The 25,975-nt window shown below is 34.6% G+C and overlaps 1 protein-coding gene across 1 annotated transcript in view; it reads right to left on the bottom strand.

Moving 5' to 3' along the window:
• The window catches only part of LOC114328957 (uncharacterized), an 84,413-nt gene extending 58,783 nt beyond the window's left edge, over nt 1-25,630 (bottom strand). The window contains exon 1 of the mRNA XM_028277952.2: nt 25,358-25,630. Within this exon, the coding sequence (XP_028133753.2) occupies nt 25,358-25,372 (15 nt within the window). The 5' untranslated portion in view covers nt 25,373-25,630. The remainder of the gene's footprint in view (nt 1-25,357) is intronic.
• Nucleotides 25,631-25,975: the final 345 nt, after the last annotated feature.

Raw genomic sequence — 25,975 nt, 5'->3', positions numbered from 1 at the left:
CCTGGATGGGTAAACCTATGCCAAGACTACGTCAACAATATATCGTCGAACTATTGGCTGACATCAGGAAAGATATTCACTGAAACGGAAGATTAATTATTACTCGACATTGAGGATCAGGTTATACCAACCAAAAATTACCTGAAATATATTGTCAAAGATCCTCAGGTTCAAAACGACAAATGCGGATATGGATGTCAAGCCCAAGAGACGATTCAACATCTTACCGGGGGATGCCGGACATTTGCTGCAACTGAGTATAAGGAACGGCGTGACTTAGTGGGATAGATCATTCATCAAGAAATATCCATAAAACTAGGACTTCTCCAAATAAACCATCTCCTATACTATCAATATATTCCGGAGAGTATGCTTGAGAATGACAACTACAAGCTATACTGGTACCGCACTGTCTTCACAGCCAAACAGTGGCACATACGAGACCAGATCACGTATTAGTTAATAAATTAACGAGACAAACAACACTCATCGATGTAACGATACCTAATAACAATAACCTGAGTTCTAAATACACTTAAAAGATTGCCAAGTACAGAGATCTGGAAATTCAATGGAGATGCAAAGTACCCCGACAATATCTATTATAGTCTCTACTACTGAAGTCATTCCGAAGAATCTCCTATAAAACATAAAAATGCTGGGTCTGAAAGAACATCTCTATATGAACACCTGTATGAATATGTCTGAATGAACACCTATAAGAACATGCAGAAAGCTGTACTGCTCTCGACGTTCAGATGCACACGCCGGCAAATAGGGCTCGATAACACGGAAAGAGCCCCACCAGAGCTCAGTCCTTTTGATACCGTAGGTATCTGGGATGAGTGAGTTTTCTCCTTCGAGGGAGTGAGGGCCTAGTGGCTATAAATTTCATGCCCAGGTACTTGTATTCATCACGGCGTTTATGGGCATGAAGACAACTCAAGATGGAACACTCGATGCTGCTATAAACGACAGAAGCATACAGGATAGAAAAGCCATATCCATGATGAACGGCATTCTGTGGGACCAAACACTATTTTACAGCTCAAATACCATACTTAAAAGTGTAATCACATATGGCAGTGAAGTTTGGCCAATGAAACAAAGAAGAGAGAAAATGTTACTAGTAACAGAAATGGACTTCTGGAGAAGTGAAACAGGCAAATCAAGAAGAGATCGGATACCAAATGAGAGAATACGAGAAATGATGGGAGTCGCAGATACAATAATTGATGACACAAAAACAAAACAACTGATATGGTGCGGCCATGTACAGAGAATGCCAGATGACAGGATTCCTAAACAGATTTTGACGGGGACGCCACATGGGAGAAGGAAAAGAGAAAGGCCGACAAGAAGCTGGATTTATAAAGAACTAAAAGGCAGGGCCGGCGATAACGGGCCTGCAAGGGATGCAGTGCAGGCGGCCGTCCCTGTTTGGGGGGCGCCAGAATAAGCTTTTTTTCTGCTGGTGTTATGCAAAATACTAAAATAGAAAAATTCATTTTTTTTAATGTGGTTTAAATTCGTCATACTACCCTAATCAGTGTTTGTTAGTTTTGCAAATCACTCATGTAAAATATACAAAAATATGCAATGCCGCATAGAATTCTTACCATGTAGTAATATAATTTATTGGTCAAAGATATTATATTTCAACCAAACAACTTTGCTCTAAATGAGAATGCTTTGTTTATTTTCTTAAAATTTCTTGCAAGTTTTAAGTTTTGTATCAGCAGTTATGAGAGGAAATGAATGATTTCTAGTAAAATAAACACATCTAGAATGATAGGTATCGAGTAATAATCCCATAAAAACATAATATTTAAAATAAACATTTTACATAAAGTTTAGTTAGAGATTTTCAAATTTAGATTTAGTATTATTTCATGTGATTATACCTATACTAATACAGAATAGTTTGTCAGTTTTACTCTGCAGTTAAAGAATCTAATGTTGCATTCAATTAATATAAAATTATATTTGTTAATACTCGGTACTATCATTGTTTATCTACACAATTGGTCTAGTTATACAATGGTACTATTATTAAATTACGGTTTCATATTACTGCAGAAACATAATCTTGAGGTTTTAAAATTATTATTTTTATTTAGTTAAATAAAAATGGATATAAAAAAAATTATCTGGGGCACGAACCGAAGAAGAAAAGCCGAAAAAGAAGAAATGACAAAAACAATCTTAGTTCTCTTAGCCAATTTCTTAAAAAAATTAAAATGAAGTTATTCTGTCAGATCATGGATCCAATAAAACTGTAACCGAACTTTATTTACCGGGGACATTTGCAGATAGGGGAACACCGACTAAGTTGATGCCTCTCTGCCTGTAACACACATTTTTAGGACACAAGTCCAAAATCAAGTCATTAATATGGAGAAAAGCTTTTCTAGCTACCCCTAAAATCAGGTGGTGTAACCACATAAAGTAATACAGAGGATATCCCATTACCCAGGGCATCCAAGGAAACGTTCATTACAAAGCCTCCTCATTCGTTATGTACTGCCATGGGGTGGGGTGGTGTTATAGCTTGGGAGTCAGATAGATACCACTCCAGGTTATGGGCGGTCAGATAGGTAGGTCAGTGACCGGTTTGATCTTCGGAAATGTTGGTCTCACTGTTTCATTAAAACACACATAATGTCCCCAAGGCTGGGGTTGTACGAGTATCTGCATGAGCGCCCATGCAGGCACGCTGTCAGGGAGGCCGTGCCACCCCCTAGATTTTCGGGTGCTTTAAACTATATATTGTCATCCAAAGTATACAAAATGTAATGTGCAACATCTTTACGTCTGACCCCACCCTAAAATTTTTTATATGGGCGCCCATAAGAATGTGTGTGTGTGGGGGGGGGGCGCCTGTGCTAGTGTTGCAGGTGGGCACCTTATACCCTAGCGCCGGCACTGCTAAAAGGAATAGAAATCCCTCCAGGTCTATGGTTAAACAGTAAGAATGTCGGTTAGTAAACTATAATAGTAGTAAACCGATAATAGTAGTAGTATACAATGACAAATTTATAGAAGAATAATAAAAATAATAGGAGTAGAGGTAGACCAAGATTGAAATGAAGGGACGGTGTGGAATAGGACAAGAAGAAGAAATTGGTAACGGTTGGCGGTGATCAGAAACCACGGGCGAAATATATTAGGGAAAGTCGAAGCTTAACTAAAAAAAAATAAAAATAGAACTGTAGCACCACTGATGACTAAAAATGTGCTGGCTATACACAATATCAAATTTAAAATACTCAGAAAAGTGAAAATGACGGGAATTGTAATGAATGTAAAAGATATTGATCTAATTCGAAAATTTTGATCTGTCAATCTATAATAAGAATGGGCTAATTCTAAATATTGCTTGGAACTTGTATTGAAACAAAAGAGACTGTATTGTAATCATTTTGTCAAAAAATGTACGATTTCTTTGTTAAAAGACACAATTACCGATTACCGAACAATTCTAGTTAATATTTAATGTTTGTCCAATGGCGGCTGTTTACATAGAGAGTCAAAAGCTTTCTTTTAATTACAATATTAACAGAGATATAATAAAATATTCTTCTGCGGAAGCTAACATTTAACAAAACATGTGTAAGATGACAAACAAATTCGGTGGATTTTGTAACTTGCTTGTTTATGTTCACACAGTTAATTGGAATCTCAATCAAATATCCGCTTAAAAAAAATGGCGAAACTCTCGCCGGTCTCATCAATTCTCTCGATAGTATGCGATCCAGTGGCGTATTACACAAACAAAGTAATAACAGTATAATTACTAAAATATGTTTAAATGACAATATTTGGCCTTTCTTTAATTAGTCTTCATCAGTTAGTTTAATATATAGATTTTTTGGGAATAGACATGAAAACTTATTATCTTCATGTCTCTTAATCCGACAAACCTATTAGTAAGATGTTGCAACATATTATTATATCTAAAGGACATCGCACACATCTTATGGAAAATATAATGTCACTCAAATTCAATAAAATTTATACGATTAGATTCGTTTTAATATAACGATCAATTCTTATCATTGCGCCAACTCTTAATTATGATTAATTACGGCGCAAATTGCAATTAAAGTTTATCGAAATCACATTTTTGGAGTCCATAAAATGTTAGTTTACAATCATTATTGCTCTGACTGCTATTCATAACAGCCTAAATCCCGCTGGGCCTAAGCGGATTAGTGAAACTAATCCGCTGATTTATGGAGTACCGAAAATCTGGGTATTTTAAAATATTTTTTCTCTCTCTAACTTATGTACCTACCCATTTGATTTCAGATTTATTTATATCAATTTCTGCTCTTATTTTTGAAAATAGAGAGTTGGCGCAATGATAAGATTTGATCGTTAATTTAAAACGAATCTATTGGTATAAATTTTATTGAATTTGAGTGACATTATATTTTCCATAAGATGTGTGCGATGTCCTTTACATTGAAAACATTAACTTCAAAACTTTTTTTTGGTATAAGTTATTTTTTCGTCGCAGCTGAACTCGTCGTAAATTTTAGGTGGGTTAGGTTAGTTTAAAGTATTTTTAAATTCCAGTATAATCCCCACTATTCAGCTATTCCTGCTGCTTCTGGTAAAATTTCGGAACACGAATTTCTCATTTCTCGAAGATTATCACGAGTTTTTTCAAAAAGTTGAAGGACCTTAACTCTGCCCTTTTAGATTGCTTAGAATGTTTTGATGTTAGATGAATAAAATTAAGTATTTTCGATTGAATAGTAATGTTAACGACAAGTTCAAAATTATTCATATTATGCTGTAATAATGCATTAACGTCTAATTTTTCATAGTTTTTTGATAGCAACGACATTTTCGTTAAAGATTTCATTACTTGTCGGAAAACTCGACGCAAAGCCATAACGCATCATATCTGGATGACCACCGGGTTTCACATAACCTTTTTAAGTATTAGGCAAACGCGATGAATGTAATAGTATACAGTACTAATATTAGTCATAATAGTATACAGTACATTCCATATTTTAATACTTGCACTAAAAATATAATCTCTTAATTATGTCGTAAAAAACCAACTCCTGTACAGTACAGCAACGGCATCATTCAACACTAGGTTCAGATTATGGGATGCACATGATGAACATAGGAAACTGTTTTTTCAATGTCAGTTATACGCCTTTGTACGCCTAAATATACACCACTCAACGCTTGCCCCATCATTCCCCTTTCCTCTGCAGTTGTGTACAAAAAGGTGCTTTGATTGTATAAATATTATAGGAGGGATCTTCAGCAGGATTGCAGGATCTTCTGCACTTTGGTCTAATATGCGAAAAAATCTCAAAAAACTTTTAACAACTTCTGCTTTGGAAGTTATTTTCATCGCAAGTTATTTTTACATGCCAAAAAATAAAACTAAGTTGATCGTATTTTGAAATATCTTGAGTGTTTTCAAGAATAATTGAATAAAAACAACTTTTTTAATTAAATTAATCAATTTTTTGTCAGTTTCTTCAGCCAGGAAATTTATAACTTCGTTTTGTATTTGGGGGCTCAAATAATTTGTTTGAGTTATTGTTTTTGTCGATTAATTTAGCTAAAACAGGATCATATTTAGCTAGTAAAAGAACCACCGACAAAAAATTCCCTTTTTTGAATTTTCTTTCATCTAAACGACCAACATGTCCACAAAACGCTAAATTGCACCCGGAAAGAATAACAGTTACGCCAATTACCCGCTTCATTACTTCCCTAATTCCCTATTTTGATGCTTATTAGGAAAATATGTTTTGGTTCCCAATGAAAGAAAGTAGAAGTATTAAGCTTGAAGGCTAAGGGGCCCCTCCTGATGTCGGACCCCAGCCTTGCGGGCCCTGCGGGCCTGTCAGCTACGCCACTGATGCGATCATGACCAACATTCCGATACCGATGTCCCGAAGATTTCAGAAATCGAATTCCACGCCAGTGTTACTTTCTGCTGCTAATAATTGCATAATACGTCGGCTTCGGCTAAATTCAAGTCCATTTTTGACCAGCTAATAGAGAAAGTGCGTTCGTTTAAATTCTAAACTCATTATTGATGGGTGAATCATTTATACTTAAAGCAGAGGAAAGAAATTTAATTATATTCCAGGGGTGGCCAAACTGTGGCTCGCGAGCCACATGCCGCTCTTTGAATGATAATTTGTGGCTCTTTGTATGGATAGAATGTACCAGAATTACTTTTAATTTTTGTGTTTCAAAATGTCTTCAATTACTGACAATAAATATAAAAGACTATGTAAGTATAACATCAGGACTTAGACAAGAAGACCCCTTATCACCGTTGCTATTCAATTTGGCCTTAGAATATGTACCTAATAAGTAAAATATCATCTGAGCTGACAGGGGATTTGTGAATTGAGGATCAAAACTATTGTTGGCCTTTGCTGATGATATAGGTGCATTCACTCATTCTACAAAAGACGTGAGAGAGGTGTTTTCACAACTCGAAGAAGAAACAGGTAGTTTGGGCCTTTGAATAAATGAAGAGAAGACGAAATACATGCTAATAACTAAAAATCCAAAACGAAGAGTTATGCAGAACATAACTATTAATGGCCACAACTTCGAAGTAGTAAAAGAGTTGAAATGGGGTAGTAGAGTAGAGAGTAGAGTATCTAGGGGTGGTAATCACGTATGACAACCGCATATAAAAAGAGGTCTCAGCAAGGACAGCTGCGTGAAATAGAACATTATACTCCCTACCATCATTGTTAAGATCTAAGCTGTCAAAAATACAATATAAATTAAGACTGTACATGCCAATTATTCGCCCAATTGTTACATATGGAAATGAAACATGGACTCTACATCAGCGGGAAATAAATAAGTTGCTGATATTTGAAAGGAAAGGCTCTCAGAATGGTATTTGGTCCTCAAAGAAATGAATTGACAGGAGAGTGGAGAAGGCGCCGCAAAGATGAATTGGTGACTGTGTGTGGTGGATGTATCATCAGACATATCAAAGCTAAGATACAATGGGCAGGTCATGTGGTAAGATCAAAGGAAGACAGAGTGTTAAAGACAGTGTCTTTGGAACACTTTTTTTGTAAATATGGAAGGATGATGAAGAATTGAAGTATCCTGAAATAGTAGTCTGCTTGCAGAATTATTTGCATATTTGAAACAACGATGTGAACCATTTTATTTCACTTTAAAATTCGTGAAATCCAAATACTGAGAGAAAAATTGAATACCTTTTTACACTTTTTAAATAATTGTTTAGTTGCGGCTCGCGAAAATTCCAAATTTTGAAAAATGGCTCGGATTATAAAGGAGTTTGGCCCCCTGTATATTCAATGGAAAATGTTGGCGTGTCGCTTCTGTGAGCCTGTCTTTGTGTCATTAACCCTTTAGTATACTCAACAAACCGGCATATTTATGTTTCGTGGACCTTAAGAAAGCATTTGACAGGGTCAAATTAACTCTTTGGGGCCTAGTGGCTCCACCGTGGAACTACCTTTAAACAAATTTTTTCATACATTTAATACATAATACATTTGGCACGCTAACAAGTGAATGACAGTGAGGTTATTTTATTGCTGTAAATAAGCAAAAATGTTGCTACTGATAAAAGATATGTATGTTAATTTGTTGATAAATAGATGTATTTATATATTACCGTATTGAGACTTTATGAACTGCGAAGATAACTTAGTAAATTTTGATATTTTATTTGGTGGTTCCAATCGGTGCCACTAGGCTATCGGTAACTAGTAGGTATGTTTTGCTATAGAATTCCAAAATGAAAAGACGTCTTGATTTGAGTAAAATAACAAGTAATGACGCTTATAATTTACTAAGAAATATCCCATCGGATGGATCTGAATCATTCTATTTCAAGCTAAATCATTTTTTCGTTTGTGGCCTAGTGGTTCCACAATAATTACAAAAATATAATACAACAAACTTTTATTTTGTCTATTTTTTGTCCTAATATGTCTTAAAAACAAATTATTCACCATCTATTATAAATAAAAAAAAAGTCCATCCACAAAGGGTTAAAGGACGTTATCCATTTGTTATAATCAAGAGAGGCACCTCTAGGAATAATTAAAACGATCGAAAACATCTACCAGAACAACACAATAAAAGAAAAAGTAGAAGATGAACTAACTGACCCAATTGAAGCTGACAATGGGATAAGATAGGGGGATTCATCAAGTCCTTTATTGTTCAACCTAATCATGGATGAAATAATAAAAAAAGTAAGAACTAAAAAAGGATATATACCAAATGGGAGAAAAACAACTTACAATAATCTGCTATGCGGACGATGCAATACTAATCTCTCAAAGTGAAGATGATTTACAACGTATGCTGCACCAATTTAATATAACCGCCAGAAAATTTAACATGTTAATTTCCCCAAAAGAGACAAAATTCAGGGTTATAACAGAAAATCCCATAAGGTGTAAATTGGAGCTGGAGGGTCAGATAATAGAACAAGTGATGAAGTTTAAATATCTAGGCATCACACTATCCATCTACGGAAGGCTCGAAACAGAAGTGGAGGATCAAGTGAATAGAGCAAACAGAGCTGCAGGTTACCTGAATGACACAAAATGGAGAAATAAAAATATCGGAAAAGAAACGAAAGGCAGAATTTACAAAACAGTCATCAGACCAATAATGACATACGCAGCAGAAACACGACATGACACAGAGAGGACAAAAATATTGCTCGAAACATACTTTGGGGCAGAGCTAGAAGTACATATATACGACGGAGATGCAAGGTGGAAAACATTAATAACTGGGTAAGAAACAGAAGAGTAGAATGGAATGACCACATAAGCCGAATGACAACAAATAGAGTAAAAGGACAGCGAGAGACGGTTCCCCAATAGGAAGACGATCAGTGGGAAGACCACGAAAACGATGGAACGACAACTTACTAGAGGCACATTGAAAAAACAGACAAAGTCATGTCTATATAAAAAGAAGAAGGTGAAGTATACGCAACCGGAAATTATATTTATAAATAATCTACTCGAAAAATCAACACGTCTTAGTTTTATCAAAGATATCTATCTCATTAGAAAAAAATATGCAATATAAACAGCAGATTAGAAAACAGAGCACCTACATTTTTTAAGTGATTAAAAAATCTAATCGAAAGGTAACGATACGTTTTTATTATTTGCCAAGAGTCAAAGATGACATCGCATTGAGATTAGCAGATGACATCGTCCTTATAGCCGATCGTATGGATGATGCAATAATAATGTTGAACAAGTTATATCACGCTTCCTTAGAGGTGGGACTAAAGATTAACGTCAACAAGACGCAAATAATGACTAATGTGGTGCTAAATCGTAATATTGTTGTTGATGGAATGGATACTGAGCAGACTGCATCTCATAAGTACTTGAACTCCCACGTCGCATAGGATTAGCCTGGGCAGCATTTGGTAAACTGAACTATGTATTTAAATCGGATTTACCCATATGCCTGAAAAGGATAATCTTTGACCAGTGTGTGTTGCCTGTACTCACTTATGGAGCGGAAACATTAACACTCAAAAAAAGGTAGGGAATAAGATTCGCATGATTCGCATGCCTCAGAGGGCTATGGAGCTCCAGATGTTTGGTGTCTCCCTGAGGGACCGAATTAAAAACGAAGAGATACATCGTAGAACAAAAACAACAGACGCTGTCGAAAAAATTGTGTCGCTAAAGTGGAATTGGGCAGGACACGTCGCCATATTGTCTGACAACCGATGGATAAAACGTATTGTCGAGTGGAGGCCACGACAAGAAGCACCACGGAGCAGAGGACGCCCACCAATCAGATGAGCCGACGATCTGAAGCATGTTATCGGTAACTGGATGCAAGCCGCGCAAGACGATGAGTAGAATTAAACGACCAAATAAGCCGAACGACAGCAAATAGAGTAGTAAGGATTGCAAGAGACGGTTCCCCAATGGGAATAGGATCAGTGGGACGACCACGAGAACGATGTGACGACAACTTATTGGAGGCACATGAAAAAACAGACCGAGTCATGTCTACACCAAAAAAAGATATAATTAAAATAATCATAAATGAGTGCAATAATTTGATGAATTAAATAGTGGAAATGCGTTGGTTAAACAGATATGTATATTATATTTATTTATTAAGCGCAATAGGCCTTGTGGGCCTAGGGCTTAAACAGATATGACATTTCCTATATCAACGAAATTCGCCAAGAGCTATTTATCTCTATGGCATCTTGCTATGTCAATCTTTAATAGGAACAATCCTACATAAATAAGGAAAATAAAATCTTCATGAAGTTGTCTCTCTCGTTTAATAACTGATGAAAAATGATGATGAGAAACAGATGGAAAGAGCTGAGGGAGATCTATGTCCAGCAGACCAATGTCCCCTTTGGATCGGGAGATTAAAATTATCAAAGTGTCAGTCGAGATACAAATCGGTAATTTTAGAACTCTTGTGTAATTACAAGTGAAAATTCTGTTGAATTTGGCCCAGAAGATTGACCCAATCTATTTTCTTTCTGTCTATGAAACATTGAACTTTTGCATTTTATACGTTACCACATATTCGCTATATTTTAATCGAGATCAGTGAGTCAATGGAATAATCTGAATTTATAAATTATTAGATTTAAGGTCGCCAAACAGGTGTTATGAGTTCAGTACATACTTTGCCTCACTATACCCATTTCCTTTAAATAGAAACTTACCCATAGTTACAACATCAATATCTAAGCATCGAAGTAACAAAGAAAATAAATAGATGCTGCTACGATTGGCAAATTACAACGTTCGAGAGGAATATTCTTCTTGAAAAGAGAAAGTTGTGACAATGGATAGTTTTGGTTATGTAACGAGAATATTTGGGTTTATTTGAAGAACACAAAATGACAATTAGTGTATCTTGGAGAGCGGATAATAAAGAATGATATCAACAGGTGTTGTTTACGTAAATCAAAGTCAATACAGAGGCGTGGGAAATAGTCAATTATTCAACAAGCATGTACCCGTGTGCAACTTAATATTTGCCGCCCCCCTTTTAACACTTTTGTCGTTTCAACATAGGTACTAGTATTTAAAGAAATGTGCAGGAGATACATCGTAACCCTAACGGGTATTCGCTGTGTGCAAATACTTGGAAGGGATACGTGAAACGATCGTGCGCAAATAACGGAGAAATATTGCAACTTTCTTAAATAATTCATATTGTCAATTGAAAATGTCAAATTGACGTACATTTCATATCTATTATCATTGAAGAATAAAATTATATGTTGCTCCACAATATTGATATGATATGCAATTATTATATAAAGGTAAATTTAATTAATTGTGTTTTGCTTGCAGTACTGCATTTTAATGACTAATTTTATTTACTACATACAATTGTTTACATTTTAATAACATAACCTGAATCTTATTTTTTCTTCTTATTATTTTTTTGGGCCTTGACAATTATCCAGTAACCAGGACTAATATAATTGGCCAATATAATTAAAAGTGCGAATAAAGTTGCAGAGCGTAGAAATAGGTGTCGCTTTGCCGAACTTGCACGGTCCCAATATGAAAAATGTATTTTGTCGGACATAACTTCCAATTGATTTGTTACCATTTCATTAAACTCTCATGCAAAAATCAGACTGGTGTCTATGACCAACTGGGCATTTTAATGAGTGAAACACGAAGAACATGTCAAATGACAGGAATCATGTCGGTTAATAATAGCAGTCTGATTTTTGCATGAGAGTTTAATGAAAGGGTAACAAATCAATTGGATGTTCTGTCCGACAAAATACATGGGACGTTTTCGTAATCTGACGTTCCAAATTTTTAAACTGTTCCACAATTAAAACTTCCACGGTTCCAGTGTTCCCGTACATTAAAGTTTGCACGACTAGACACCGTTAAGTTATTAACAAATTTTCAGCTTGGTATTAATCGACTTTTTTTGGCAAGCGGGTTTCAGGCCTATTTGAAATACAGTAGTGTGCAAAAGAAACGGGCACACTACTATACATCTATTACAAACAAAATCGTTTATCAAAAGCGTGTCTAAAATCATCAAATTCTCAACTTAGACTGAACTATAACCCATCTATAACCATACATAAGCATAAAAGAACAATATTATAACAGAGCAACCATCGAGTAATAAAAAAGATTTTTTAAACCATCGAGTAATAAAAAAGACTTTTTTATTACTCAATGAGAGCAACTTAACAAGCACTTATCTAAATTCTCGGAAAGTATCCTATTGTCGTGTCGTACTTTCTTAACAAATCATAAATGTTCAGAATTTGAAAAATTCCCATATGGACCACGTAGATAAAAATATTCTTAAGTCCGAAAACCGCCAGCCACTTTGAATTAAAAAGCATTCCCAGAACTACTTTATGACTACAGCTGCAAAATGGCAGTTCATATAATAAATAACATTTTCTGGCATTTTTGTTTAGATTGTTTGGAATAATAAAGTTTATAGAAATATCTGAATCATTACTATTTGTTTTTTAAATTTATTTTCGTTTAAAAAAAATTATCATCAGTGGACTGCTTTTGGCCGCCCCTATAATCGGCCGCCCGTGTGCGATGCATACTTTGCACACATGGTAGCGGCGGCCCTGGGCCGAAGGCAAGTGTCTTTTTGCGTTATTCTTAAAAAATTACCCAAATTTTACTAAAAAAATGATTTTATTAACGTTTCGACGTCCAAATCGGATGCCGTTGTCAAAATACAAAAAATATTAATGAATTAAACAAAAATATTGTTGCTAAGTAAAAAATTCTTCTAATAATTTATGTAATCTGACTCATTTATATCGGCAATTCAGACATGTATTATATATTTTAAAGTAGAAGACTTTAAAATGATATTACCAATATTTATGAGTTGCGTTTCTGGGACGACTTTACTGAAAGATAGTTCATTCGATTACATGAAATCAACCCCAACTCAAGAATATCCGTCACAACAAATTATAACATTTGATCTGTCTTTAAAAAGACATAAAGTTTTAATTTCACAACCCGAAGGGGAGTGAAATTATGTCAAAGTCTTTTGACATAATGACTCTCTAATAGAGAGTGATATAATAATATAATTGATATAATTTCACTCCCCTTCGGGTCGTGAAATTAAAACTGTAAACGTGTCACTCGGGAAAAATTCGATAATTTTAGAGCTCTTGTGCAATTACTACTGATTTATATCATTCATAGGAGATTCTGACCAATAGAAAGCTACCTACATAAATCAAAATTAAACTGATAATTTTTGATCATATCCCGTCGTCAAGTATATTACGTCAGATGCCCTTCGTTCCTACGAAAAAATATATTCAGTGACATTAATGACAATTAATGTTTTAAAAATTATATGACTTTCAACCGTCAAATATTTATAACAACTGTGTGTTTAATTGTACTAATTTGTACTAACATAAATAAATTACAATAAAATTTTGGTTTTGAACAGTTTTATTCATGAAATAATCGCAGCAAATTGCACTCGATCTCTAAAATTATTATCGAATTTTTGCCCTCGTGACACTTTGACATAATTTCACTCCCCTTTAATTTCACTCCCCTTCGGGTCGTGAAATTAAAACTGTCAAAGTGTCACTGGGGACACAAATCGATAATTTTAGAGCTCTCGTGCAATTACTACTAATAGCCACTTTACACCATGCAACTAATTGCGCAATTAATTGCACAATTTCTTGCAGCAATAGAAATTGCATCGTGTCATACGCGAATTGCACAGAAAAGCTGCAACTCCTTGCTGCAAGAATAAGTTGCAGCTAAATAGAACATGTCCTATTTTTCATGCAATTTTTTCTGCAATTTGGTTATATTTTTAGTAACTTTTAAGGCTACAGTGTTTGTTTTTACTTTTATGCTGTCAACAAATAAAAGATTTTGATGACATTGAACTTCTGTCATCTTAAATTTCAAACCAAACAATTTATTAACAAAACTAGAGGAACTTTTTACCAATTTCACGCTTCACAGATAATATTATTCAGGTGAATAACTTTGATTATGCAACATAGGGATTAAAAAAAACTATTTTATTTCTTACAACTTGTTTCCTTTTGTAAATGAATAATATGTATTACATACTTGGATTAGGTATTAATTGATTTTGTTATACTTAATACATAATATTATAATTTTCTCAAATTATAATCTAACATCATCTAATATCTGATAATTCTACTCAAAAAATTACATTTAATTTGTAAAAACAAACATAACCTAAAATTTATGCTATTTTGTCAAAGTTTCTGTCTATTTCATGTCGTTTGCACCGTGTAATCACTTTATTGCAGAAAGTTAGTTGCAACTTATTGCACAAGTTCTTGCGCAAGAAATTGTGCAATTAATTGCGCAATTACTTGCATCGTGTAAAGTGGCTATAATAATTCCTGATAATATCCTGTCGTCAAGTAGTACGTCAGGTGCCCTTCGTTGCTACGAAAAAATGAACATTCATTGACCTTAATGACAATAATTCATGTTTTAGGTAGGTACAACTTGTCAAAGAGAACACCAGGAACAGGTTTAGCAAATATTCAGGCGAATATATCAATAAAATATTAGTTAAAATGATTTAAAAAACAGTTTTATTCATGAAATAATCTCAGCGAATTACACTCGACCTCTAAAATTATTATCGACTTGTTGCCCTTGTGACACTTTGACATAATTTGACATAATTAAAACTGTCAAAGTGTCGGGAAACAAATCGATAATTTTAGAGCTCTCGTGCAATTAGGAAAATCTGTAAAACATTTTTGCTATAAATTAAGTTCTCTATCGATTTCGGGAGTTATTTAAACTTCAATATTTTCACACTCGAGAAAAGGTTGCGTTCACCCCTGGGGTAATACACATCGGCACTATAATTTTTTTTCTTTGACATGTTTCCTATGTGTATTTCAAATTGCATGTCAATTGAAACGGTTGTTTAAAAATCTGGGCAAAAACCGTGCCAGAATAGTCTAACGCTCGAAACACACACTAAGAATTTTGAACATACGATGCATCGTAGGTAGTTGAAATCGCGATGGTTGAAATCTACATGGTGGCTCGGGCAATCATATGGAATCTTTCTCCCTTCACCGAACATTTCAAGCGGTGAAGGGAGAAAGGATCCATATGATTTCTCGAGCCACTATGTAGATTTCAATCATCACACGGTCAAAATTTTTAGTGTGTGAAAAAAGCGTTAAAGCTGATCTAAGTGCCCCTGAAGACACTTCTTATAAGAAGTTATTATAGTCTTATAAGTCAATCTTATAAGATGTTATAAGATTACAAAGAATTATTGAAAATAAACTAGTGCCCAATCATCAGTTTGGGTTTAGATCCAAGCATTCAACTGCATAGGGTGAACAATATGATAGAAAATGCTCTAGAAGAAAAAAGGCTGTTCTGCTATTTTCCTGGATATAGCTCAAGCATTTGATAGGGTATGACATGAAGGATTACATCGAAAATTGAGATCTATTAGATCCTGGGGCCGGTTCCCTATTTACTATTCACAAGTGACATACCTACCAGGTATGTTTGATGGCAACACTATAGCCACTTTCGCTCGTGACACTGCCATCCTGGCAGTTGGTAAAAATAATACAGACTCAACTCAGCTCAACAAAATGCAGTCAATAAATTCCATATATTGCAGTCGCTGAAGGTGGATATGAGATATTACCTCCGATTTCGTTCAACCTCCATCGATTTGCATAAATATTGGTTAGTGGTTAGAGGATATCTCAAGGAACAAAGGTGACATGGTGCCAACTTGCGCTTTTACCCTGCGGGTGAATGCCACCCCTTCTCAAGGGTGAAAATTATTTTTTTAATAACTCCATAAATCGATAGAGGGACAAATTCTAAGCAAAATTTGTTGTATAAAGTTATTAAAATAAATCAAAACTTTTTTAATTATTAAAGATCAAAATATTTAATTTTTCGTGAGAAAAATGCATGTTTTTAACCGATTTTTCATATATAACTCAAAAACTATAAGTTTTTACAAAAAAGTTATTATTAGCAAAATTGAAGCTAATAAAAACTAAAATAAACTCCTTACTAGAAAACCTTCCAATGTTAACTAGAAGTGAGTTATAGGTAATTGAATGTATATTTTTTTCGGCGAGTACTTAAATCTAAGTATTCAAGCTTATATAACGGGAAAATGGTGCATTTTATAACATAAACTTATTAAACATTTGTCAAAGCACTTAGAAATATCTATCGAACGAGCCCCCGAACAGGTTAATAACATTAAAATTTATGCTCAAACATTTTTCAAAATTTATCTTTTAAAATTTTTTCCAAAAATTTAAATTATTTTTGCTAAATAACTCCGTTAATTTTTACGATATTAGGTTCACTTAAAAACTATTTGAAATCAAATTCCAAGGGCTATTAAATCACGTTAAACTTAGTCTTATACACCCCTTAATTTTTTTAAAATGAAAGGTTAAATTGCCCCGGTTACATGGTTCTCGCAGCTAAATTTAAGCTTTAAACGTTTATATCTCGGTTATTTCTTACCCTACAGAAATAGTAAAAAGGCAAAATATTTGGTACAGAAAAAACTAAAATTTGGTTTTGTGTCATTTTTACATATATTAAGTATTTTTGGAGGTATTATCAAAAGAAAATGAAAAATACGATACTTTTAAAAGTTCTGAATTTTTAAAATTATACCTTTTTTTCAAAAATATGCCTTCTAAATCGGTCAAAATTGTTGTAAGAATTACTATAAATTTTAATTTTTGTGGAAATGGCGTATGTTTTATTTTTTACTTTTTCCTAAAAAAAATCGAAAAGATTCTCTTATTTTCATCATAACTTGCTTAATTTTGATGCTATTAACTTCTTCTGGAGCTTATTTGATAGGTATTCCAAAGTATTTTGACACAAGTGTTTAGCAGATATATTTTACAAAATGCATCGTTGTCCCGTTATTTAAGCTTGAATACTTAGATTTTAGTACTCGTCGAAAAAAATAATATAGCTACATTTAATTACCCCTAACTCACTTTGAATTATTATTAGCTTAGTTCTTTAAGTGAGAAGTGGATTAAATTTTTTATTATCTTCAATTTTGGTAATTATAACTTTTTTGTAAAAGCTTAGGTACAGTTTTTGAGTTATACGTGAAAAACAGATTTAAAACATGCGTTTTTTTACGAAGGAATAAAATGGTTGATCCTTAATAACTCAAAAAACATTGATTTATATTAATAACTTTATATAACAAATTTTGATTAGAATTTGTCCCTCTATCGATTTGTGGTATGTATTATTTTTAATAAAATAATTTTCACCCCCGAGAAGGGATGGCATCCACCCCCAGGGTAAAAGCGCAAGTTGGCATCATGTCACCTTTGTTCCTTGAGGTATCCTCTAACTACTCACCAATTTTCATGAAAATCGATGGAGGTTCAACAAAAGCGGAGGTAAAAACCTTCAGTAACTGCACTAATAACTGGATCAGAAATTGGAAAATCTCACTAAATGAAATTAAATTGGTTCATGTAGAATTTAGTAGAATTTACTAACAAACGAGAGGAACACAAACAAACCTGTAATAATATAAACGGACATGAAATTCCAAATGCTAATACAGACAAATATCTAGTTCTAACCTAACCCTAGATGCAAATTTGAATTGGAAAGCACAAGGAAAGAAAAAACGGGAGGAATTCGGTATCAGATTCAAAAAGATGTATTGGATTCTGAAAAGACACTCAGCCTTGTTAATTCATAATAGTAAGGGAACCCAAGCAGAAATTTGTACGTGAAAAACGTTGTACCCTGTAGTGTACCCCTACGATATATGGACTCTTAATACAGGGGCGTGGGTTGAAGGCAGTCCGTCAGATTCAGATTAGTAAAAAAATCTACCCTCAGGAAATCTCGAGCGCGTCAATATTGTTTAGACGAAGCAACGAAGCATTAAACCTAAGAATTTTGTGCAGTAAGATGAATCGTCATGCAACTTTTTGCATTCGATTAGAGAGAGTGTCAGGCAACTTTGTGAACTAAATTCATCTATGGCAAAAAATTGTGTGCATAAGAAAATGCATTTTAAAAGTGCATCTCGAAGAGGTGAAAATGAAAAATTTAGAACTCGGGAAATATTGATGGAAATGAGTTGAATTTTTATAATCGGGGGTTTGTGGATCGCTGAGCACGAATTTCATATCGGCGATGGTCTCCAAGGTACTTGGTGCTCACGGTGGAACTCGTCGCCTAGAGTTTTATGTTATAAGTATTAAAAATCAGTCAATTTCCATTACTCGGGGGGTTTTTGAGGTCGCCGGCCACGAATTTAATGTTGGCGATGGTCTCCAAGATACTTGGTGCCCAAGGTGGAACTCGTCGCCTGGAGTTTTATGTTATAATCATTCAAAATCAGTCAATAACCATTACTCTGAGGGTTTTTGGGGGTTGCTGAACAAGAATTTCATGTGGTCGATGATCTTCAAGGTACATGGTGCCCAGGGTGGACCTCGTCGTCTGGAGTATTATGTTATAATTATTCCAAATCATTAAAAATCATTACGGGGGGGTTTTGGGGTCTCTGAGCACGAATTTCATGACGGCGATGGTCTCCTGGGTACTTGGTGCCCAGGGAGAAACTCGTCGCCTGAAGTTTTATGGTATAATCATACAAAATCAGGAATAACCATTACTATGAAGGTTTTAGGGGCCGCTGGGCACCAATTTCATGTTGGCGATGGTCTTCAGGATACCTGGAGCCCAGGGTGGAACTCGTCGTCTTGAGTTTTATGTTATAATCATTCAAAATCAATCAATAACTATTACTCTGAAGGGTTTAGGGTATAATTAAAATTCCTTCCAATCTTAAACGGCTTTATATTATAATATTATTATTTGTTCTGTAATTAACAAAACTAATAAGTATAAAATATATGACTTTTTCAAAACACCAACATTAAAAACTTACTTTGCTTTAAATACGGTATCACTTTTTAGATTTTTTTTATAATTAATTAAAAATTTTTAAATGAACATAACTACATAAAAGTGTAGCTTGGAGGTATTCACATATAGACTATGCTTTGTTTTTAAACCGGGAGCAGTAAAATAAAAAGACAGATTCACACCCAAGAAAGTCAATAGAAAAATCACCAGATACATCTTCTTTTTTGGTTGATCATATCGGCCTTCGACGGTAATCCATAAACAATATATTATACTAATACGTCGCTAAAGAGTTCTAAAAACCACTGTTTTTTTTTATATAAAAGCAGACTAGAAATCTAAAAATTAAAGGAATACCGCAGAAAACACAAAAAATCGCTGATATAACTTATTACCCTTGAAATGCCAATAATGTCAAAATTTCATAAATGTCATTAGTGTCAAAATTTAACGACAACTGCTCTAAAAGCGATAAAATTTTAAACTAATTTTTAAATAAGTAGGTAATTTTTTAGGATATAATATAAAAGTGTTTTAAGAAAAATTATTAATGAAATATATATTTAGCGACCCCCAAAACACCGAAGTAATGGATATTGACTGATTTTGAATGAATATAACATAAAACTGCAGGCGACGAGTTCCACCCTAGGCACCAGGTACCTTGGAGACCATCACCGACATGAAATTCGTACTCAGAGACCCCAAAACCCCCGAGTAATGGTTATTGACTGGTTATAACATAAAACTACAGGCGACGAGTTTCACCGTGGACACCAGGCAACTTAAGAGACCATCGCTGACATGAAATTCGTACTAAGCGACCCCCACAACCCCCAGATTAATGGTTTTTCACTGATTTTGAATAATTATAACATAAAACTCCAGGCGACGAGTTGCACCCTGGGAACCAGGTACCTTGAGACCACCTCCAACATTAAATTGTGCTTAGCGACTCAAAAAACCCCACGAGTAATGGTTATTGACTGATTTTTGAATGGTTATAACATAAAACGATAGGCGACGAGTTCCAACCCTTGGCACCAGGTACCTTGGGCACTATCGCCGACATGAAATTCGTACTAAGGGACCCCCAAAACCCCCAGGGTAATAGTTTTGACTAATTTTGAATAATTATAACTAAAAACTCCTGGCGATGAGTTCCACTTTGGGCACCAGGTATCTTGGAGACCATTGCCGAAATTAAATTCGTGGTCAGCGACCCCAAAAACCGCCGTGTAATGGATATTGACTGATTTTTAATTATTATAACATAAAATTCCAGGCGACGAGTTCCACACTGGGTACCAGGTACTTTGGAGACCATCGCCGATATAAAATTCGTACTCAGCGATCCCCAAAACCCCCGAGTATAAAAATTAAACTCATTTCCGTCAACATTTCCCGAGTTCTAAATTTTTCATTTTCACCTCTTCGAGATGCACTTTTAAAATGCATTTTCTTATGCACAAAAATTTTTGCCATAGATGAATTTGGCAAATGCCATAGATGAATTTAGTTCACAAAGTTGGCTGACACTCTCTCTAATAGAATGCAAAATGTTCCATGACGATTCATCTTACTGCACAAAATTCCTAGATTTTGGGCTTTTTAGTGCTTCGTTGCTTCGTCTAGTTTTTCATGTACTTAACTTACCTTGTCTTAATCTGACGCGCTCGAGTTTTTCTGAAGATAGATTTTTTTTACTAATCTTGTAATATGCTAGGAGTACATTACAGGGTCCAAGGTTTCTCTCCATGTGATTTTCTGACCCGCTCTGGTAACGCGCAAAATCCCCGCTTGGGCTCTCCTATGATAACAAACTGTTACTCTACATGCAGATTCTATACGTATGGCATCCAACTGTGAGGTTATACCAAAAAAACTAATATTAAAATAATCCAGACTTTCGAAAATAAAGTATTAAGGTGCATTGTTAACGCACCTTGGTACATCCGTGACCAAGATACCTACAGAGACTTAGTGTAGTGGTGGAGTATGTTGATGAAGAAATGCAAAAAAATCGCCTGCAGGCACGAAGAAAAGATTTCACAGCACCAAAACGTGGAGGCCATTCAGCTTCTGGATAACTCTAGCCAAAAAAGAAGACTCAGGAGGACAAAGCCTTACTAGTTAGAGTAGTGCATAGTGCAAGTTAAGTAAAAAAGCTACTTAGACTGGTGCACAAGAAAAAAGTGCTTTAAAATGTGAACAAGCTAAGAATACACCACTGAGTGATTTTTAGATTAAATTAGATAGTAAGTTACGATCTATAAAAAAGTTACTGATCGGTCTTTGACTAGATTGTAGCATTAAATAATCATCATCATCATTCAACCCGGATCCATCCACTGTTGGATATAATCTCTCTCAGTATATTTCATGTATTTCTATTTTGTGCTGTTTGTATCTAATTTTTGTCGATCCATTTTATGTCATCAGACCATCTTATTGGTGGATGACGTCTAATTCGATATGCTTCTTGTCTTGGTCTCCAGTGTACTATTCGCTGTGTCCATCTGTTATCTGACACTCTAGCTATGTGCCCTGCCCAGTTCCACTTTAGGCTCATAATGAATTCTATGGCATCTGTCACTCCTGTTCTTCGTCTTATTTCCTTGTTTGTAACAGTGGCGGCCCGTGAGGTAGTGCCATAGAGCCATGGCACTACCTTGCTAACTATGCAGAAACATATTTTTTATCTTAAAAACATTTTAATGCCTGTTTATTTTTTTTGTGAATATTTCTCTTTATTTTTATAAATTATATCAAATCTGGCAACTGTGTAGCGCAATGCAAATCTACCGACTCTGGCCACCCACAGCTGACCGGATAAAGGATGAAAATCATAAAAATCCCAGGGCCGAACGGCATAGTGGCTCGTGAGAAAAGAGAAAGATTGTATGAGCATCCTGTGTAAGTGACAGAGAGAGAGCGGTATTGCACTTTTAACATACGTTTAAATTGGAGACTCCGTGCCAGGCTCGAAATCTCGAAAAGGAAGTTAGTGGATCTTAAGATACAATGTTTTAGATCTGCATATTTCTAGTTTCTTTACGCGTTCGCTTGACGCTATTGTGTTTATTTTCTACTACTGTGTTGTATATTTGTGTTTATACTCTACTATATTTTTTAATTTGTAATTATTAGTTAGTGCGTTGTGATCGTGGGTGTCGTAGGTATAAAAATAATATTTTGATTATTTTCTACGTTTAATTTATTTATTGACAATGAATCAAATTAGTATATTAAAAAACTGTTTTGGTGGTTTTTCGTTAGAAAAAAAACTACAAATTAAAGAACTCGGTCGGCCTTTACCCGATTTAAAAATTGAAAAACAAAGTGGAAATGGACAAAAACTTCGCTGTCGTAAGTTTAATAAAATTATTTATGATAAAAATAGCTGGTTGTGTGGTTGCGAAAAAACTAATAAACTCTTCTGTTTTGTATGCGTTTTGTTTGGAGGTGACGAGACTTGGTCAAACAAAGGCACCGATGATCTTGTACATATATGGGAGAAATTGAAATCCCATGAAAAATCTAAAGTGCACATGAATAACGTTTTTAGCTTTTCAATGCTTGGTAAGTTAAATATAAAAACCCAATTAAATTCAGCTTATCGTGATACTCTATTTATATTTTATATCCTTTTTGACCATATCGTAAAACCGCCACAAAAAATTTAGGCAGCTGCCCGGATTCTGGCACTACCTTCCTAAAGTTATACGAGCCGCCACTGGTTTGTAATTAGATCCCTAATAGAAATGCCTAACATTGAGAGTTCCATGCGGCTCTTTGAGTAACACAAATTTTATTTCTCACTTTTTTGGTTATTGTTAAAATTTCTGCACCATATGATGTATGTAAGTACTAGCAACACGCACTGATCACATACTTTTCTTTTGAGGCACAGGCATTTCTGACTTACGCTCGATTTCATAATAAAGTTAAAGTGGACTTTAAATTGTAAGTTGGTACCTTCATCAATGGAATTGTAATAGGTAAAGGAAACTTGAAATTTAAAGTTCACTTTAACTTTATTATGAAACTGAGCGTTAAGGACATAGCTCAGCTTGCTGAATCCCACCCACTTGAGTACTGTGCGGCGTCTTAGTACACACGTTTGATTATCTCTTTCTATTCGTATCTCATGCCCTAATAGTACTTATAAGAGGTGGTTTCTTCAATAGGCATGCCATTTACTGAAATCTTTTCGCTTAGCACAAGATTTGTCATGATCTGTATAATTGTTTGGTTGATTTTTAATCCGATTTGTAAGGAGGCTAGGTATACATTCTCCAGTTGCGATACTGCATCATCGATGCTGTCAGCAAAAAGATGTCAGCACAATATCGTCAGCGAACCTTAAATGACTAAGTATTTCTCCGTTGACATTAATTCCTTTTTCACTCAGATTTCCGTTCTTAAAGATGTGTTCTCAGGGCCTATTTTACCACTAGGCCCGTGAGGTACCTTCCTCGGGCCCGGAAAGATCACCAAAACAATTTTTTATTGCAATAACAAAATAAATTTTTCAATTTATTTCATTTTACCAACAGAAAATGATTAATGATGACTCCACTGTTCATTTCCAAGCGACTTCACCTGTCACAAATACATCTCCGTCATCTATAGAAAACGACAATGTCAATAATTTTTTTCCAAGCCATATAGGGGATTTGCCAAAACATTTATATCAGGAAATTCAACAATATTTTATAAATAATCGGCCGAATCAATATATTGATAAAATTAGTGAATGTGTTATGTGTTACAGAACTGGATAAAAAAACCAGTCATTTGCAAAGTGCGATTTTTTATAAAACAAAAGCTAATGGGGAAAATTCTTCGCGAGTGGATAGTGTCCTTACAGTCCTAAATGTAGCCGTATTTATTGTTACGTTTGTAAACTGATTTCCATAAAAATTATTGTTCTAACTTTCGATGCGTATAATGACTGGAAAAATATCAATAGAACAGTTATTCAACATGAGCGATATCCTGAACATATTTTCATCAATTGGTACGTTAGTTAAGAGAAGTAGTACAGCAGGACAAATTGTAACAATAATGGAAAAAAGTTATTTAGAGGAAGAGGAACATTGGAGAAACGAAAGGAAATTTAAATATTACATAGTGTCACATCAGTTCGATGTTTTGGTTATCAAAATAAATACAGATTTGAAGTTTTGCACGGTCATACAGGTTGATGGTTCACATTTTTTAAGATACTCAGCTAAAATTTAAATTTTAAACGTAGCCGGTAGCCTAATCTACTACAAATCCACAGTAAGAGTAAATCTTTGATAGTTTGCTTCGCGTTAGAGATATCAAAAACAGTTATTTGAAAAAGTGGTTCCAAATATTATTCCAACCCCACATACCAAATTTCATGACTAAATTCGCACTTTTAGTTTTTTCATTATTTGCAGTCAGGATCCTAAAACTTAAAATTGGCTGGCCCGAGATTCATCTCGGGACAGCTGAGATGAATTTTAGGGTCCTGATTACAAATACTAAAAAAAACTAAAAGTGCGAATTTTGTCATGCAATTCGGTATGTGGGGTTAGAATAAGATTTGGAAGTACTTTTTTAAATAACTTTTTCCGATATCTCTAACTTGAAGCAAAATATAGAAAATTTACCCTCTTGTGCCGCGTGTGCCTACAGACCGTGATTAAAATTAAAATTTCTGTTGAGTATCTTAAAAAGTGTGAACCTTCAACCTGTATGACTGTGCAAAACTTCAAATCTGTATTTATTTTGATAGCGGAAATATAAACCTGGCTTCATCTTAAATGCGACACACTGTATTTAAACAATGTTTATTTGTTTAAATATAAATTTTATTTATTGTTAATAAAAAGTTAAATTTCTGGTGCAGCTATATTGCTATTAAATAATTAATTTATTTAAAAAAGTTATTCTTATTATTATTAAATCATATTTAGGGGCCCGAAAATTGTGTAGTGCCTCGGGCCTGATTTGAAGTAAAATAGGCTCTGTGTGTTCTAATAGTGTTGTAAACAATTTTGGCGAAATTGTGTGGCAAAATTGTGTCTCCCTGTCGCACTCCCAGTGTGCGCATTAAATAAACAACATAAAAAAACATTTTATTAACAATTATCTTTTTCAATTTAATTTTAAATTAAAAGTCCCATTTTCATGATATACTTTTAAATCTTAATTCTGAAGAAAATGGTTACGACTGTTGTCTTCTTTCGTCTCTCTGACAAGCTTTCACTGATTTTCTCTGCAAATAATCTCGAATGACACACAAACCGATCAGCTTTTCTTTGTTTTTCATAGAAATAAATAAAAAATATCGTCAAATATATAAAAAAAAAATTAACGCAAGTACTCACCCCTATCAACTTCATCTCGAAGTTGAAGAAAGATTAAGGTACTACAAAATGTTCAACAACACTAAAAGGCAAAAGGTCACTCGAAAATATCAGCCACTGATTGACGAATGTCACGCGGTTTGAAATTTGTGGTTCGCCGGTACTATACCACCGATTATTAGTACTACTAAAGACTGCGGTACTGCGGTAGTACTAGTCTGGTCCACGGATCGCTGGTGGTTCACTGAATGAAAATCCAAACAGCTGTGATAGCCGTGAATTTCACCTCCGGTTCCAGGTCCGCATCGAGGTGGTACCGCTGAATAAAAAAGAGCTTTCGACTTTCTTATCGCACGGCCACAACTAACGAAATAGCGACATTGCCTTATGTAAATGTTTGTTGAGTTTTATAACAAATTTAATATGTAATAGAAAGTCATATATGTAATATGAAATGTAGAAAAGACAACATTTTAGACAGAAGGAAAAGTGTATTGTTTATGTGCAGGTATTACAAATAGTACATTGTTTACCGGGTAGGAAAAGCTTAACATTCCTGGACGACTGTGAAGATTGCTAAGTCGAGGCGCAAGCCGAGACTTAGCAACACAGAGTCCAGGAATGTGGCTTTTCCTACGA

The sequence above is a fragment of the Diabrotica virgifera genome, chromosome 1 (genome assembly GCF_917563875.1).
Source record: "Diabrotica virgifera virgifera chromosome 1, PGI_DIABVI_V3a".
In the NCBI taxonomy this organism is placed as follows: domain Eukaryota; kingdom Metazoa; phylum Arthropoda; class Insecta; order Coleoptera; family Chrysomelidae; genus Diabrotica; species Diabrotica virgifera.
Note: the sequence above shows the minus strand (reverse complement) of the source record. Positions and strands in the feature narration are given on the sequence as shown.